Raw genomic sequence first — 19,652 nt, 5'->3', positions numbered from 1 at the left:
ATAACTAGCACTTTCAATAAGTCAGCAGCCCGCAGGAGGGGTAAAATGCAACCCTAGCTTTCCAGCCTCCTGGGACCAGGCCACCGCCACCCCCAGCGGTGGTCAGGAGCATTCCGCTCCTCTACCTCCATTGGTTCTACACCTCCCCTGGATCTGCCCCTCTGCCGCTGTGCTCCTCCCTTGCTGTCCTCCACTGCTGCTGTGCTCCTTCCCATGCTGTCCTCCTCTGCTGCTGTGTTCCTCTCCCTTATTATATTGTACTCCCTCCACCCCAAAATAAGTGTCTCAACTATACACTTATTTTAAGACGAAGGGCGTACAATATAACAAGGGAGACAGTTGAAACCGGCCTTAGTAATTGAGTACTGTAAGTTGAGTACTATAGTACCATGTCGACTAGTCCAGCAGTAGTCTAGAGTAGCCACGATTAGTCTATGAGTCTCAACCTCAGCTCGACTCGCAATTCTTGTGTTAAAGACTGCTGAAACCGGCCTTAGTACTTCAGACAAGAACTGAAGATAGTGTTTCATGCTTACACAAAAAGTTGTTACTTTATTGTGTTATAATTATAAGGACAGTGCTTGTTGTGCATCAATTATATTTTGTTTATTCCCTAGATGCATTCCTGTTTTGTTTTATCAAAGGGGTAAGCATTCTGATTTTGATAGCAGCAATAGTGCCCAGAGTTCTGGGGTGTTATATTCATGGTAACAAAGGTGTTAGTAGGGGTTGGATAACAAAATAGCACCAGAAGATTCATAATCAATTCTCAAAATGATTGCAATGATCATGTTAGTACTAACACAGTTTTTACTGTGGACACAGCAACCCTCAAAACCTTTAATAAGCTCCCTGCCAACAAGGAGACATGATCCAGTAACTATTGTGCTCCACAGATCCACAAGGCAAGTTCAGGTCACACTATTTTTTGGCCATTACAGTAGGCCCATCTACAGAGCAAAATGGTTGCAATGAGCAATGTTGAGAGCTTTGCGACGTTCCCAAAACATAGGCACATCCATCTGTTACACGATTTGGAGCCAATGCAAAAAATGTTAGAACCGTCCTAGATGCAAGGGTCAAATCTCCATCCTAATGTACACTTGAGTGTTAATTATTTGGTATTAAATCAGGACCTGAAGTTATAGAACAGAAATGAAGACCAAAGCTTATGCATTAGGAATAAAATCATAAGAACCTGCAAGGTAATAATGCTCGATTCCCCACAACATTATTAAAAAGCACTGAAATCACGATTACCTTGTTGGCAAACAGCATATCTAGCTTGGCAGATCTATTAGTAGCAGGACCAGGACCATTTGGAGTCTGAGGATAGCAAGTACGAATTGTTCTCACACTGAAACATGAAAAATTTTCTTAGTACATATGTTAGTAGTTCTACTGTTCTTTTTCAGGGTGTGGGGATGGGGGTTGCATGTTGTAATGACACATACCTGCCAACAGCTGAAAAGATCTTCATAAGATTTTGGTAAGAAGGATCACCAGGAAGATTTTCTGCCACTACAATTCGGGATTACAAGAGAGAGTGAGCCAAATGAATCGGCGTCCATTATCTAATATTACAAAATGGAACAACATATGAATGCAGAAACATTCATGAATACCTGGAACTCCTGCATATCAGATTCAGTAAATGGATGTCGGCGTTTTACTCTTTTTCCATCACCACTAACAACCTACGATGTAAAGGTTTTAAGCAATTACATGAATGTACTATATATGCTAAGAATGTAAGTAAATAGTTGCTGATATTTTACTCCTCTCTACTGAAAGAGAAGACATTGCTAAAAACAACCTGTATGTATCTTTGTAGAATGGGGATTGGATAAACTTACAAGTTTTGACGAGGTACGAAGAGCTGCAGCAAGCATTGGGTTATTATGCACTAAAGCTTTTATTTTCTTGAAGCCAGCAATAACTGATATTGGCACTGCATTCAGTGAAAGAACATGTTACTCACCCGATATCCCCCACATAATGTCAGTTGGAAGATCCTAAATAACATATCCGTATGATTTGGACCAAAGATGCAAGACATACCTTATGACAAATTATGCTTACCAAGTAAGTTAAGCAAATGAAAAACACATCGTTATAGTGCAGCCAATATGAATCAGCGTATCTAAGAGAAAGCATGTCTACATAGAAGAAACATGTTGACTACTGTTTCTGGCAAAGCGAAGCAGCAAGATGAATATAATGCTGTCGTAAATCTTCCATGAAAAATGTCTACTCCCAATACTGTGACTGGATTTGAAGCAACAGACTACTGACACAAACACATCAACAGATCCATCTAAATATATATCCCAAGTTACCAAAAAAGGTAGATCCAGGTATAGATATGCAACTCACCATATCCCTGAGGATCCTTGCTAATAAATCTCATCAGATGTTCCGTAGTGGCCAGGTTTATATCACTGAAATAGTACTCCACCTACAATTTCAAACTATGAAGGTTTAGTGGGCAACCAATAATAACTGGGAAACAAAACACCAAGAGGACACTACCATTTGATGGCTACCCTTGTGTTCTTGAGTAAATTACATGAAACTACCACATTTGGGGCTTGGTTAACGGAATACCACTTTTGAGATTTTTTTTAATCAAAAAACTAGCAGTTCAGGGGCAGAGCATTGTGAATCGCACGGGTAGTTGTCTAATGACACATTGACAAAAGTTTCTGATTGGTGCGGTCAGTCTATCAGTGCCAAGTTGGCAAACAAATCGCCACATGGCGGTGCCGACTCATTTCTCCTTCCCAGACCTCCCTCTCCTCTCTCCCTAGGACAGTCAGCTTCCCCACCGTCTATTAGATAATCACAACACGCACCTTGATGCGAAGCATCCCACCGACATCACCATGGAATCACCGCCAAGCCCAAGTAAACACATGACAAGAGCACGTGCATGAGCTATCAAAACTAAGGTGACTCTACTCCTCCATGAGCTTCCTATGCATTTGAATGAGACATGGCTACTACCTCAATCTGGAACTCTCTGTGTGCTTAGGTACTATGATGATGACACAGAAGAAGTACCAAGGAAGAACCACAACCATAGAACAAGGAATTGAAGAAGAAGCTGAGAATCTCTGAAGAGAACCAAGAAGATAGCCCCTACTAACCATGGAACCTTCAAGCCGCCGAACTCTGTGCACTGCGATGCAACATCTGTTAAGCCCGAAAGTACCCCAGAACCTCCAGGACCCGAAGCCTTCGGACAGCCCTGGAACCTTTGGCCTCCCTGGCGCACAGCTTTGCCCACGTTCTATTAAGCCCAGACCCTCCGGCCTGCCTGCGCGCAATGAGAAAGGGCATGTGCCCATGTACCTTTTTCCCCACCTACTTACCTCTTCATACCTAGACTATATAAACCGTACTCCTTACATCTAGGGTTAGCAAAGGATACAATGAGAGCTTGAGAGAACTTTGCCCAACATACCCTCTCCCCATGGAAACCAAGGCCTCCCTTGTGGAGAAGACTCCATTGGAGTGATCAAGACCTCCATTGGAGAAGATTCCCAAGGTATTCAAGACCTACTCTTCCTTCGGATTTGGGGATGAACTATCCAGGTGTTATTTTCTTTTCTTTGTTTCCTTCTTGGATCTTGAGGTTTCTCTTGTATTGACTTCTGATATGAGAGCATACTTGGTAGTGGATCTTACTTGTGTGTGTTTCCCCTTGCGATTCCATTTGTTTCCCCACTTGTTCTTCGTGTTCCTCCTCGAATCCCTCTCCAATAGTGAAGGCCAGGCCACCCTAACAGCTTGCCCTCTATCATTCGGTCATCATCTCCATCAACAACCAAGGTGACCCAGGTCAATGCGCCCTAAAGCCTCCGGCCCTACCCTCAAAGCCTCTACCTCCCAGAACCTTTGGGCTTGACAGAAACTTGTGGCTACGAGTACATCACGTGGTAGTTGGCCATCTTCGCCGGCTTCGGACCTCGGACGCCTACAACAATCATGACAAGTATCTCTACATCCCCCCTGCACACGCGCACACACACACACATCCTTTTTGACACCTTCACCAGAAGCAAGGCCGATAACCTCAGAAGTGTCTACGAGGTATGCGTTTTATCCCACAACTTTACCTTCATTGCCATTAACCTCAGAAGTGTCTACGGGGGTTTGCCCTACATCAAATAACATATATTGCTATACGACCCCGATGAAAACATCTCCAGTACAACACTACACCACATAACAGCATATCTATGATAAGAGATAAGCAGAAAGACATAGGGCCCATATATTATGAGAATCTAAGACAAGGTAGACAAGCCCAACAAACTATGAATCAGAAACCATTCCGCACAAATGAAAAAACACCCATGGTAATAATCTCTAGATCATTATCAACCATCGCAAGTAGGTAAAGATCCCTAACTGCATTATGCACAAAAGATGAAAATGATGAGCATGGTCAATATTTAGCACAAAACTGGGGTTGAAAATTATAAGAAGAATTTGCTGTCTACCAACCACACCCAATGGCCTGCTTTTGTATATTTACCAGTGATAGTCTGAGAGACTGGTAGAAATTAGCAAAGGGGGAAGGTTCTGGAGTTCTGCCAATATATCCCCCCGTTCCCTTCCATGAATCCAGCGTATTTTCAATGTTGGATGCCAATTGCAAACTATCTATTTTTGAAGCAAGCAAGATAAATCAATTTAATGTCTTCAAAATATCCTCGCGCACCTCAACTTTGTCTACCTAAATCCCCTGGAGCTATGCAGTCTGTCTATCTTTAGCAAGGTAATTATCCTGTTATTGAGGTTCGCAGCACATATTGATAGCACGGAACGCAAAAAAATTATGACTGAGGTGGATATAAACACAAACTCTAGGATAAAAGGGGTGTATGTACTTTGTTTCCTTTTCCCTACTGTCGTGTCTTCATTTTATTTTGTGCAGTAGAAATATTTTACTGCAATAACAATCAGAAAGATACAACCAATTTATTTAAAACAGTTGCCAAGAAAACAGATGGAAATGAGTAACCCAATAGTAAATACATAATAAGTAAGAAAATGGAGCCAATCCAAGAAATTTGAACAGATAAGTTGATCAGAAAGGGGACATTTTGATGCACTGAAATGTCCCAATAAGTCAATTCCGAATTCCTACTTAATGAAGAGGAAGAGAGAGCTCCCGCTGGTTACTCGAAAAAGTCACTCCCAGGAAAAAAATCAGAAGGTATGTATATTACTCACCTCAGCACAATAGCATAATAGTACCATTTAATCCCCTAACCTGACCAGAACAAATCTCGAAAACTACATTATTCACCAGGGATAACTAAACTAGACGCTAGCTGCTACTAACACATCATCATCACAACAGTTGACTGGGCTAAAAACCTATCTCAGTCAAAGATATTCCACTGAGACACGATCTCCTAATAAACATCAACTCGGTCCTAATGTATGTGTTCGATCTAAATCCAATAGCATCTACCGGGCAAGAGACACCCACCTGCTTGGTGATCTTCTGCACCACCTCATCAGTAAGCCCGTCCACCGCCGGCTCAGCAACAGGTGGCGTCGCGCGCTCCATCTCCGGCTCTGGCTCCTCGGCCACAAATGCACCGCCAACCCTCACCGGCGCGAAGAACTCGAACGACGAGGGAGGCAGGGGAGCCGCAAAGAAAGCCGCGCGAGGTGGAGGCGAGGGCACCGCAAACACACGAATCACTGCCGGCGGTGGCTGTGGCGGTGGAACCACCGCCGCGACCCGCGGCACGAATTCCGGCGCCTGCGCGTTGAGGCGGCTGTTGGAGCCGCTCCTCTGGAGACTCCCCGTTCGCTCCGGCGCCTCCACCGCGAACCACCCTACGGCGATCTGGTCGGGCACCTCCTGCTGCGGCATCAGGGCTAGGGTTTGGACGGCGGCGGTAGTAGCACCGATAGCAACCACTATTAGCTAGAGAGCAAGAGCACAACAGTTGAAGCTTCCTCTAGTAGTAATGGCGGCGGTGCAGGCAGAGCTTGGATAGTGACGGAGAAGGGGTTTCTCAAAGGTAGGGTTCCGCTGAGGTCGGGATATATGTACGGCGCTGGCCCTCGCCGGGTTCTTCCGGCGGAGAGGTGGAGACGAGTCAGACGACTGACAGCCTGTTTGATAAACGAATGGTAGTTTGCACAAAGCCTGTTTGGTAAACGCTCGGGCAGAAAAATACTAAGTGGTTGTTTGGATAACTAGTATTTGGAACCAGTTTTAGCTAAATCAGTTTTAGGAGTATTTTTAGGAAAACCAGTTTTAAGTTGTTGTTTTATTAAAACTAGTTTATAGAATACTTTGTTTGGACTGTCTCTTTTGGGTCATCCTCAACCTTGAGAAAGATTCCAAGCTGTTCACATGGGAGGCACCATGCCCAGCACGTCGACCACGGCACATTCCGCAGCTCTCGACATGCCTATCACGAACATGGAGTTGGGCGTGCTTGATCACGTCATGTCCATCAAATTGCTGGCCGATGTTGGGCCTGGTGCATGCGACCGCCGGGGAACTCAGGCGCTACGTCATTGAGCTGCGCCGTGGTGGCCGTGAGCGCCGAGGAGACGGAGGCCATGACAGAGACGCACAACGTGCTGCGTGGGAAGGTGTTGCGCGCGCCGCGCGGTCGACGTGATGGAGGCTGCACTGTTCCTTGCGTCTGACCAGGCCGGGACGCCGGTGGCGACAAGCTGGTCTTCGGCGGCGTCACCACCGCCATCAACCCCACCGTGCTGCTCTCTGTCGGCCTCGTCTTCAGCTGATCTACGCGACGCAAAAGAGCGTGCGAGGTAGGTGTTCTCGAGGCTGAACGGCGTGGGCACGGGACAGAGCTGGACTGCTCGAGTAGCCGCTCCTTGAGGAGGTCCCAGGCCGTCGCTTGCCCCACCTGCTGCTTCACTGACGGTAAGAATGGTGGGCTCGCCGGCGGCACCAACTTGCTGGATTTGCGCACCTCGTTGACGGATGACGGTCGAGCGAGCAGCAGCCGGGGCACTCACACCAGCACCTGGAATCAGAATGCGACCTTGTTGTACTGGACGCTGCACGCCGTCGTTTCCAGCAAAGCCATGTACATCTCATCTCGTCACACACACGACGACCGCAGCGGCGCCGAGCACGCCCACGGTCACAGGAGAAACGCGTCCGTCGTCCTCGCTGAGGAGCAGTCAGGGCACCTGGAACGGGGCTAGCCTTGCCCTAGTAGACGTACTTGAACGCTACCCACCGGCGCATGTCTCATGGAAGCTAGAGTCTGATTGAAACGAACGATAAGCTAAACTGGTTTGTAAAAAAACAAGTATTAGTCGTTTTCCCAAATACTCGTTTTCCTGGTTTATGGAAAACCAAGTTTTCCTTATCCTGAGATTTGTTGGATCAACCAAACATAGTTTTAGGCGGTTAGAATCCTGAACGCGAATAGTGCAAAAAGGTTTGGCATAAATCCCGTATCCAAACAACCCCTAAGAGTTTGCATAAAAAGGTGTTTATAAAGAAATTAGATATGGGAAGTAGATTTTTACTCTTACAGCGTGTTTGGCAATATTTGGGAAGGAGAATAGGAGTTTAGAGGAGGGAGTTGTGTTGAGACTAGACATGGGATGAGTCATTTTATTCCCAATCCTCAGTTTGGTGCGTGAAAGGAGTTATGTGTGAGAATATGATGAGAAATTGTACTCCCTTATTTGGTTTGTGGGAATTGACATGAGACAAGCAAAGTTAGGATAAAAGGTTAAGATTGGCTCACTAAAACAATTCTCATCCAACTCCCACCCTCTCCCATGTTAATAAAACGATGGGAGTTGGAGTCTCAAATCTCATGCCTATTCCCTTATGATTCTCAATACCTTCAACCAAACAATAGATTTGAAGTCTCGTATCCCTTCATTTTCCATTCCCTAACTCTAATTACCCTCAACCAAACACACTTAGCCTGTTTGGCAAACTAACGGAAGGGGAATGGGAGTTTAACTCTAATTCTCTTTCCCCATCTCAATTACCAGCCCTCCCCAGATAATAGATATGTGGGACTTCTACACGTGAATTCCCCTTCCACTTTCCTATTGAATTCCCATTTCACCTAAACAAACAAAGAAAGAATAAAACTCTCTATGCCTCAAACTCCTATTCCCTCTCTCCAATCCCTTCTTTGGCATATGAAAATTGGTGTGGGATAAAACTCTCCTCATTTAAACTCCCATTTTCTTTCCCACTTAAACTCTCACTCCCTCTAATCAAACAGTAGACTTTTAATCTCCTCACCCCTCAACTCCCATTCCCCATCTCAAAACGTGTTTGGCAAAATTTAGGAAGGGGAATGGGAGTTTAATGTAGGGAGTTGTATTGAGATTAGACATAGGATGAGTCATTTTATTTCCAATCCCTGTTTGGCGCATGATGAAAATTATGTGCGAGAGTTTGAGAAGAAATTGTATTCCCGTGTTTGGTTCATAGGAATTGACAAGGAAATATACAAGGGAAATTAACATAAGTTATGATGAAGGGCTAAGATTGACTCACTAAAACTATTCCCTTCCAACTCCCACCCCCTCCCCGTTAATAAAATGGTGGGAGTTGAAGTCTCAAGTCCCATGACTATTTCCTTATGAACTCCCAATCCCCTCAACCAAACAATAGATTTGAAGTCTCGTACCCCTTCAATTCCCATTCCCTAGCTCTAACTACCCCCAACCAAACACGCTATCAAGGTCGGGCTTGGGTATACTTGGGGTCTGGTGAGATAGGGTGGGAGCCGTCCGATTAGTTTCGAAATTTGTGCTGCAATATGTTGGTGTTGTGGGCACGGTGTATGGATCGAGGATTGCGAGAGATGGGAAAACGGGAGGTGGCAGCAGCCAGGCGGGGTTTAGGATCTATCACTTGGCGCATGTTTGGTTGCCTTTAGGCCTATGCAGCATCTTTTTGGCGCCGCGTTGTTTGGTTGTTTACATATACTATTGAGCTTGCATGACACGTTTCTTAAAGCATTTTTAGGTCTGACTCATTGAAAATATCTTAATCGACAGTTTCCAATGAGTTAAGCCCAACCGATGCTTTGTAGCGCACATGGGTGGCTCGCTAGGAACGTGATTAAGTCGTCCTCTTCCTCCTTCCTATCATGGCGGTACCTCACAATCTACCTCACCTTCCAGCCCATGAACCACTCCTTCTCCGCCTCGCCAGCCGTCGAACTCACCCGCTTGCGCGCCCGATCCGACCGCTGGGCCCGCCACGGCCGCAATGATCGCTGCGTGCAAGCTAGTCGACGTGCCCGTTGCCGCCGCGCTACATCACCTAGGTGCTGCTCCTCAAGGCGCATCATGCCGCAGGGTAGCTCACTAGAACGCCACCGCCTTATCGGTCGTCGAACTCGCCCGCACGCGCGCCAGATCCGGCCGCTGGGCCCGCCGCGGCCGCAACACTCGCTGCGTGTGAGCTGGCCAAGGCACCCGTCGCCGCCGCGCTACATCACCTGGGTGCTGCTCCTTAAGGAGCATCGCGCTGTGGGGAAGCTCATGGGGGCCGCCGCCACATTGCTCTCCATGGTGGTCCCCCGCGGAGGCGGATGGCGGCGGGCCGGACCGACTCCGACGCCGATGCGACACCTAGGAACAGCCCCGCGCTGCACACCAGGTTATACAGCTTCCTCGGTGCCTCCCGAAAACATGTTTTAGAGCCTATGCACCCGGGTACTCCTTATCCAACCACTCATTTCTGCATCAAGATTCGTGCAAATAATTTTCTCTTTTTTGTTTCTCTCATATAGAACATGTATTTGTACTTTCAACTTTGCAGCACAACAAAGCTTTCTATGTAGAATGTGGGATAAAACTTACAGATTTTTTGGTCCAACATAAATATACAAAATGAGATTTTTTTGATTAAAAAATCTTATTTTTCATATTTATGTCGGACAAAAAAATCTGAAAGTTTTATCTCACATTCTAGTTACAAAGTTATGTTGTACTGCAAAGTTTGAAGTTCAAGACATGTTTTATATGAGAGGAACAAAAAATAGAAAATTCCATGTAATAAGGTAGTTGTGTAGCACAGATCTCAAAGCAACATTGGAGTGTTAGGATAGTGAGGCCCGGGTGCATAAGCTCACAGAATCTGCATTCCGGTGCCTCCTCATCCTCCTTTCCATGCTCCTCCTTGCCGCCGATGTTGCCGCCCGCGCCCAAGGCTCGCACATCGTCACGCTCCCCGGCCTAGAGGTCGTCAAAGGCCTCTTTTTTGCCGCTTACTCGTCTTGGATGCGCGCCCGCACCGCCTACCTCGGTCTGTCCATATGGTTCCTCACCAACGCTTGTGTCGTGTTAATCCTCTGTCTCTGCTGCTTTTGGATCGAGCTCGGGAGAATCAAGCTCGTGCCCAACACCGCCGGCAAAGGCTCAGACGACGTCGAGGTCGGCATCCCGGAGGATTTCCCCATGGTGCTCATACAGATTCCAACCACGAGAAGGAAGTGAGCTGCACAGATATAGAACGAATTTCCACTTCACTTCCTATTTTTTCTGTGCCTAAAGGTGAAATCAAGGTTATGGGAATGGTCGTCGAGCGCCCTAGCCGGCCACCTTCCTCTCGACGTCGGAGCCAGGGGCGGCGTGACCGGGTCACGCATGAGTTGAAGCGAGATCGGACAAAGGAAGTAGGACGGCACCTCGGTGGGAGGCGCACTCAACATGTTTGAGGAAATGACCTACCACAGTCCAATAAGGTCGCCGACGTGCTCGGCACTTTTCGTGCCGTCGTCGAGCTTCCAGAAGACTGCTTTGGCTGCTGGTACACCGGCGCCGACGCTCACGCTGTGGTTCCCTCTGTTGTAGTCGCTCTGCACGTACACTACAATCTTCCTCTTCGGTGTAGTTGTTAACTCCTAATCACCATGCATGTATGTAACCAAACATTGGGTGAAAATTGCTTTCCTATGACAAGACCCCATATGCAAGCAACTAAACAACACGCCAATGTCATATTTTACCCTGTATTTTCTAAACCAGGCCCTACTCAGCCTGTCCCTTTTTCTCCTCCCAACCATGCTCGGCTAAGAAAGTGACCAAACACGCCCTTGAGCATGGACTGATGCAGGACCAAGCCCCTTGTGTCTGATTTTCATGAATTCCAGATGTGTTTGAGGATGAACACGATGAGCACATGGGGAAGTTAGGCGTAATTGAGTACACAGGACATCACTACTGCACTTACATCCAAAGTCCTCTGCTAGCCTGCTATACATACTGGACCAATTACTAGAGCTCGCGCACACCAGTTAAATTACCAGGTATTTTCCTTGGTAATGATTCCGATGTTCATGAGAATATGATGCTGCCTAAATTGGATACATTCCAATTACTAGAGCATGCGCATGGACAAGAAGGATGAACATTGGAGTAGGATCAAGCATAGAGACGAAGAACGCGCGAGGGAACAAGAACGGAGTTACCAGTGAAGTTTTCAATACTTTGAAGTTACCATAATGATATATGAGGGCATGGACGAAATATACAAGATAGCCTTTCATAAGTTTCGTCCATAGCTTATTGTAGGTGTTGCGCTTATGTTTAGGCCAGATTCATGTAATTTCAAAATACATTTAAAATGTCGTTTTCAGAGTCTGTGTTAATAGAAAAAAATACTTAGAACATAATTTAATCCCACCTTATCAAGGGTGGACAAAATTCCCCTATGTACCCCCACTTTGATCAGTAAGGTTTTCCTCCTCAATTCGCAATATTCGGATTACAATCTCAGTTTATTGTTTGTTCTTTGTTTGTGTGCAGGAAACAGAGCCTCGTGGTCATGTTGATCGTGCTCCGGGCATGGTCAATAACCACTCAGAGTTGGTTTAGCGATTGCTAATGCGACGTCTTCGCACGTTCATAGTCGGATCGTCAAAGTTGACTTCTACCGAAAACTATAGATGCATCTCATCGAAACATCGGGACACCTTCGCTTCTATCAAGTGGTATCAGATTTTTGAGTTGCTCGGTGAGATTTTACCAGCTTTTCATAGTCTAGATCGTGTCTTCTTTCATACCTACAGTCCACGAAAAAGCCCCAAAAAAATTAGGGTTAGTTCATCATATCCAAACCAATCTGAGCCTTTTGTATAATCTTTAAAGTGTTTTGCTTTGTTGAATTTGCAGTTACATCGTCGTGTCGAGTTATTGGTCTTAGCATCTAGTACTTTAGATTTTTGAGTTTTGTTCACAGGTTGTCACGCCGCCGCCACACCATCTTCATCACCGCTGCCATATACCACCACCGCATATCTGCCGCCAGTCCGAGTCCATATACACCACCATATATATGCCGCCATCACACCAATCCAAGTCCACCTCCAACACATATATGCCACCATCACGCCAATTCGAGTCTAGCTCCAAAGCATATATACCACCAGTCCGAGTTTCACCAGATTCATCTCCGCCACCAGTCCGAGTTCCACCAGATAACATCTCCACCACCAATACTACTCCGAGTTGATTATTCGCTTCTATGTTATTGATTTCTCGATCACATCATACTATGTGTCGTGATCATGTCGGACTCCCCAAGTTTTGTACCACTCGTGGAAGAAAAATGGTTTCAAACTAAAAAACTATGCATGGAAAATTCTGGCTAGACAGTTTTTAGACCATTCATAAACAATTTTGAAATTTTTTGTTGCTGAGCAAAAAAATGGAAAAAAAGTGAAAAGAAAAGTTGAAGAAAAGTGAAAAAAGAGTGAATAAAAAGTGATTCAGAGTGTGCTTCTCCCTTGTTTACGTGGCGCGTCGTGATTTTGTTAGTGTTATAGGCTCGCTTCTTTAGAATGGTCTAGCTTAGGACTAGTAGAGTACCGTCATTGAGTGTTTATTCAACTTTACATTTCTAAATTGATTATTGATGACCTTTTTGCTACCATACTGTAAGTTATCCTAGGTCCATGTACAACTACTTTGTGTATTTGACACCACCTAGCAATCGCTCTATCTAAAATTGAGAGTTTTGACTACAACTGTTGCAAATCACCATCTACTACTTGGTAAGAATGGGTAAGAATTTGTGATTCGCTTGACGTACTGTGATTTTCCACCACACCACATCCTATTAGTAGTCTATAGGACCATATTCTTGTGTGTTTCTATTTTTGCTAACCATGACAGGATCACAAGTTGATGAGCTAGACTGGGAGAACATGACGAATAAGGAGCTACATGATAAGTTTCAGCAAATGATGGGTGAACATGTCCAAGACATGCTAAACATCTTTGGACAGACCATTGAGAGGATAGATGGCATTGAGAGACAATCGACACCAAGCTGGAGGCCATGTTTAATGAAGTGCTCGCGCGTCTACCACTGCTACTTGCGAGTTGCATTGGGATTTAAGGGTGAAGCAATATAGTAGCGGTCAGTATTTCCCTCAGTGAGAACCAAGGTTATTGAACCAGTAGGAGAACCACGCAAATCATAGTGAACAACAATTGCACACACAAGAGCAAATACTTGCACCCAACACGGGCAAGAGTGTCGTCAACCCCCTTGAACTCGTTACTTGCAAGGATCAAATCTTGTATTGGTAGAGATATAAATGAAAAGTAAAATAAAATAAAGAAAATTGCAGCAAGGTATTTTTGGTTTTTGTAATATGATAAAAGTAGACCCGCGGGCCATAGTTTTCACCAGAGGCTTCTCTCTCAAAACATAGCATACGGTGGGTGGACAAATTATCGTTGGGCAATTGATGGAAAAGTGCATAGTTTTGATGTTATTCATGGCAATGATCATGTATATATGCATTACGTCCGTGACAAGTAGACCGAAACGATTCTTCATCTACTACCATTACTCCACCAATCGATCGCTATCCAACATACATCTATGGTATTAAGTTCATGACAAACAGAGTAACGCTTTAAGCAAGATGACATAATGTAGACAGAATAAACTCAAGCAATATGATTGAACCTCGTTGTTTTACCCTTAATGGCAACAATACAATATGTGCCTCGCTAATCTTACTGTCACTGGGTGAGGACACCGCAAGATTGAACCCATCAGAAAGCACCTCTCCCACTGAAGATAAATCAATCTAGTTGGCCAAACCAAACGGATAGATCGGAGAGAAATACAAAGCTATAACGATCATGCATAATAAAAGTTTAGAAAAGACTCAATTACTTTCAATGAGTAATCTGATCATAAAGCCACAATTCACTGGATCCCAACAAACGACCACAAAAGAATATTACATTGAACCTATCTCCATGAAGATCATGGAGAACATTGTATTGAAGATCAAAGAGAGAGAAGAAGCCATCTAGCTACAAGCTGTGGACCCATAGGTCTGTGGTAAACTAATCACACATCTTCGAAAGGCAGCAAGGTTGATGTAGAAGCCATCCGTGATCGATTCCCCTCTGGCAAAGTACCAAAAAAGGCCTCTAGATGGGATCGCGGAAGAACAGAAGCTTGCGATGGTGGAAAAATTGTTTCGGGTGGATTTTTGTGGTTTCAGGATTTATGGGAATTTATATGCTTGGAATTAGGTCAAACGGAGCTGCATGGGCCCACACACTTAGGTGGCGCCTCCCTGGGGCCGCGCCATGTGATCTTGTGGCTCTGTCATATCTCGTCTGATCTCCTCCTAAAGCTTCTAGTGTCCCTTCTTGTCCAGAAAAAATCACCGTAAAGTTTTATCGTGTTTGGACTTCGTTTAGTATTGATTTCCAAAAAACAAAAAACATGCAGAAAACTGGAACTAGCACTATGTTGGGGAACGTAGTAATTTCAAAAAAAAACCTACGCACATGCAAGATCATGGTGATGCATAGCAACGAGAGGGGAAGAGTGTTGTCCATGTACCCTCGTAGACCGTAAGAGGAAGCGTTATGACAACGCGGTTGATGTAGTCGTACGTCTTCACGATCGACCGATCCTAGTACCGAAAGTACGGCACCTCCGCGATCTGCACATGTTCGGCTCGGTGACATCCCACGAACTCACGATCCAGCAGAGTGTCGAGGGAGACCTTCGTCAGCACGACGGTGTGATGGTGCTACCGGAACAGGGCTTCGCCTAAGCACCACTACGATATGACCGATGTGGATTATGGTGGAGGGGGGCACCGCACATGGCTAAGAGATCAATGATCAATTTGTGTGTCTATGGGGTGCCCCTGGCCATGTATATAAAGGATGGATGGAGGACCGAAAACTATAGATGCATCTCATCGAAACATCGGGACACCTTCGCTTCTATCAAGTGGTATCAGATTTTTGAGTTGCTCAGTGAGATTTTACCAGCTTTTCATAGTCTAGATCGTGTCTTCTTTCATACCTACAGTCCACGAAAAAGCCCCAAAAAAATTAGGGTTAGTTCATCATATCCAAACCAATCTGAGCCTTTTGTATAATCTTTAAAGTGTTTTGCTTTGTTGAATTTGCAGTTACATCGTCGTGTCGAGTTATTGGTCTTAGCATCTAGTACTTTAGATTTTTGAGTTTTGTTCACAGGTTGTCACGCCGCCGCCACACCATCTTCATCACCGCTGCCATATACCACCACCGCATATCTGCCGCCAGTCCGAGTCCATATACACCACCATATATATGCCGCCATCACACCAATCCGAGTCCACCTCCAACACATATATGCCACCATCACGCCAATTCGAGTCTAGCTCCAAAGCATATATACCACCAGTCCGAGTTTCACCAGATTCATCTCCACCACCAGTCCGAGTTCCACCAGATAACATCTCCACCACCAATACTACTCCGAGTTGATTATTCGCTTCTATGTTATTGATTTCTCGATCACATCATACTATGTGTCGTGATCATGTCGGACTCCCCAAGTTTTGTACCACTCGTGGAAGAAAAATGGTTTCAAACTAAAAAACTATGCATGGAAAATTCTGGCTAGACAGTTTTTAGACCATTCATAAACAATTTTGAAATTTTTTGTTGCTAAGCAAAAAAATGGAAAAAAAGTGAAAAAAAAAGTTGAAGAAAAGTGAAAAAAGAGTGAATAAAAAGTGATTCAGAGTGTGCTTCTCCCTTGTTTACGTGGCGCGTCGTGATTTTGTTAGTGTTATAGGCTCGCTTCTTTAGAATGGTCTAGCTTAGGACTAGTAGAGTACCGTCATTGAGTGTTTATTCAACTTTACATCTCTAAATTGATTATTGATGACCTTTTTGCTACCATACGGTAAGTTATCCTAGGTCCATGTACAACTACTTTGTGTATTTGACACCACCTGGCAATCGCTCTATCTAAAATTGAGAGTTTTGACTACAACTGTTGCAAATCACCATCTACTACTTGGTAAGAATGGGTAAGAATTTGTGATTCGCTTGACGTTTAGCCCATTTGCGATTTGTAAGAATGTACATCCCATTTTTTAATTCTAATGAAATTTACTACAGCCCATTTACAGTTTGTTAAAGGTACAATCCAACTTCTAGTTAGGACAACGATTAATAATTTCAAACAACCGTTCAAAACAGAATTAAAAAAAATCCCACATTTTGATGGGATCCGAAATATTTGTATCCGGAATTTCTAGTCAGCTTAAATATAATTTCGAAATAAAGTTGTATTACGTTAAAATCCAACGAAATATTGCGCGCGCAACAAGTAATGAAATTAAAATTTTCAAATTCAAAAAATAATATATTTTTCAAACTAATTACGTGTTTGGTGCATAGTAACTGTCCAGTTATTATAATTACGTCATATTTATTATTTCTTAAAGTCCATTTTATTGTTAAGCCTAATGCATACCTCGTAGGAAAGTTTGCAGCTCAGGGGGCGGAGAATAACAAGTTGACCCAAATATTGTGTACAGCTGTCGGCCCAGTTGCATTGCTGATGTTGAAAAAAAGCTATTTTTTATACACACATTAATTTTTTTTGTATAGATAAGGAACATTTTTTATACACACATTTAACAATTTTTAAATACATGATTAACACTTTTAAAAACATATTTTTTAGTCAACAGTGGGCCCACAGCGAGCGGAGGAGGTCACAATACACATATTTTCTAAATACATGATTAACACTTTTGCAAAAATAATTAGCCCACAACGAGTCAATTAGCTCCAGTCGGCCAGCTGTAGGCCGACTGGAATCCAATCGGCCTGCTGCAGGCCGATTAGGCCCAGTCGGCCTGCAGCGGGCGGATGGTGTATTGTTTTTGAAAAAAAATTACCAAGCGTAATATTTATGAAAATTAATAAAAAATATATTATTTAAGAAAAAATAGCGAAAAAGACCTATGTAGTACAGTACAACCTAACATGGTTACTCAGCCCACATTTAGCGACGCCGGAAAGGCCCAAACAAGGGCTATGTACAACTTTTTGAAGTCACTGAGCTCAATTAATAACTTAAGAAAAAAGTTAGATTAGAGTGGAACCTAATTAAAAACTGTCACGAGCAAATAAATAATTCAACGGGTCCCACTTGTGCGTGTGCGCGCGCGCGCGTGTGTGTGTGTGAGAGAGAGAGAGACCCATCGGCCGATGCTCGTAAATACATCTTTCAGCCATATGCATTGTTGATGCTCAGTAAAAACTTATATAGTTGACACAATCATATAGAACATCATAGCACACTGAACTTGCATACAAAAATTTCACACACGCGGCACAATCAGGATGGAAGCAGTGGATCGCTACGGGAAGGGCTATGTTGAAACCAACGAAGTCGTACATAAAGGTTCATCGTCTTTATCAATGACGGGAAATATCTTGAATGTTGTGCAAAGAAAACAGACAGACAACACAATAAGTTCTCCTAGCACATTAAGTTGACGTACAACCCTTTCTAAAAAAAGTTCAGGTACAAAATTAGAACAGGTCACAATCAAATGTACTGGCATATCAGTGCTTCACACCCATAGCTCGGATTTAACTAGTATCTGACAAGATTCAGTTGTTACCTCAAACTAGAGCACATCCAGGCAGCCAGCCCTACCTCTTCTCCCAAAGAAGCAGTGGCCTCTGCCGCGCGATGGAGTAGGCCCTGTGCCATCCATCGTTCCAAGCAACACGGGAAAAGTCTGACGTTGACTCCTGTAATGGACGTCGTCGACGGACCCTGGCACCAGCGGCGGCGGCAGGACTTCGATTGATGGATTGACCACTTCTTCGACATGCACGAACACTCGATACAGGTACATCCCTAATGTGGTCCGCGGCAGCCTTGGTGGCGACGAATAGTACAACCCCGGTTCCTGCACCGGTATCTCAACACCAATCACCTTCGGTATGGTGGATGGCTTCTTCATCCATGCCATAGCCGTCAGAGCCCAGCTGTCTGGAGGAACAAACATACTTACGAGCTCACCTCCAAGGTCGTTGATAAGCTCGTTCATGGACTCGTTGTTCCAAGCACGCCGAGGCATGCCGTGGAGGTAAGCTTTGTTAAAAACTCAAGCTCAGAGGGCACCGAGCCCCATCCTGGGTGCCACCGATCAAAGCTCACCAGCGCGCCATCGCAGAACAAACACCGGGAAGATTCGAACACACGACTGCAGTCGAAAGTTGTCCGGAACCTGACGAAGAAATCAGCCGGTGGCGGACAGACTTCGACGAGCAAGTCACTTATTTGGATGCCATGCGCAATGCCAAGAGCTTTGACAAGGTCATCCGGCGAGACGGGAGGCCGGTCGCCGTTGATGGTTACCATCAGCACTTTGCCGACAAACTGGTCATCAAGCGCCGCCATGCCACTATTGAGCGACAGCACGCAGCGACCGAAGGCAGGACGGACCTCAGGATCTCCGGCTTGGAGATCCACGTTGACCAGCGACATGATAGTGCGCTTGAGTACAGGGAGTACAGGAGGGGGATTTGGGGGAACTGGAGTAGGAATCGAGATTCCAGAGGTGGGGGAGGGGCGGGAGACTGCGGATGAAAAGGTAGCATGAATTTCGAGCACGCGCCAATATGCTCTCGGCGCGCAAGCGCATGAAAACACTGGTGGCGCCCACATGTCGGCCTAAGAGTCCTTATTCATTATTTTTTGGAGAGCCCGACCTTTTTAAGGATCTTTTGAGAGCCCGGCCTGAGAGTCATAATTGACCTGTTTGGCATTGCGTTACTACTCGGCCCATATTCAACGACACCTCACTGGCCCAAACAAGTGTACATCATCGAAAAGACACCGAGCTCAAATTATATAACTTGAAAAAAGGAGATGTACTCTGAACACTGGAGAATGGTGATGCCCTCATTTAGCCCACCAGTAGTTCGAGACAATAAACAGTTCAAAACAACGATATATACAACATTCAAAGACTGACTAGTGACTACTACTGACATAAACAGCAAGACATGATAGTTCATAAGAAGTCTTGCTACACCACCAAAACGCACCCATCTGCAGCGCTCACACTCTCGTGATCCAGACGAGAATGGCATTCTAAACAGAAGCAACTATTACATAGTAAGAGTGACATAGACGAGGATGACCAAATGACAAGGAATATGCATAACAAAAGAAAGAACTACCCATCCAGAACCAGCAGCAAAGACAACAAAGTCATTCGAAGAGATGATCCAACACCATCATAATTTGCAGCCCCGCTTCAGCGACCAGTGATCCGGAGACACCAGTACTCCACCCT

The 19,652-nt window shown here is 44.8% G+C and overlaps 1 protein-coding gene across 2 annotated transcripts in view; it reads right to left on the bottom strand.

The window, feature by feature from the left end:
- Positions 1 to 6,157, bottom strand: part of LOC123102862 (la-related protein 6B) — a 10,204-nt gene extending 4,047 nt beyond the window's left edge. Inside the window, exons 1-6 of one of the 2 annotated variants that reach the window (XM_044524322.1) lie at positions 5,507 to 6,157; positions 2,377 to 2,458; positions 1,857 to 1,951; positions 1,626 to 1,697; positions 1,455 to 1,534; positions 1,261 to 1,357 (exon numbers count right to left, since the gene is read on the bottom strand). In XM_044524322.1, the coding sequence (XP_044380257.1) occupies positions 1,261 to 1,357; positions 1,455 to 1,534; positions 1,626 to 1,697; positions 1,857 to 1,951; positions 2,377 to 2,458; positions 5,507 to 5,899 (819 nt within the window). In that variant the 5' untranslated portion in view covers positions 5,900 to 6,157. The remainder of the gene's footprint in view (positions 1 to 1,260; positions 1,358 to 1,454; positions 1,535 to 1,625; positions 1,698 to 1,856; positions 1,952 to 2,376; positions 2,459 to 5,506) is intronic. The other variant, XM_044524321.1, reaches the window with a different exon arrangement.
- Positions 6,158 to 19,652: the final 13,495 nt, after the last annotated feature.

Source organism: Triticum aestivum, chromosome 5A (genome assembly GCF_018294505.1).
Source record: "Triticum aestivum cultivar Chinese Spring chromosome 5A, IWGSC CS RefSeq v2.1, whole genome shotgun sequence".
Classification (NCBI taxonomy): Eukaryota; Viridiplantae; Streptophyta; class Magnoliopsida; order Poales; family Poaceae; genus Triticum; species Triticum aestivum.
This window is presented reverse-complemented; position numbering and strand designations above follow the sequence as displayed.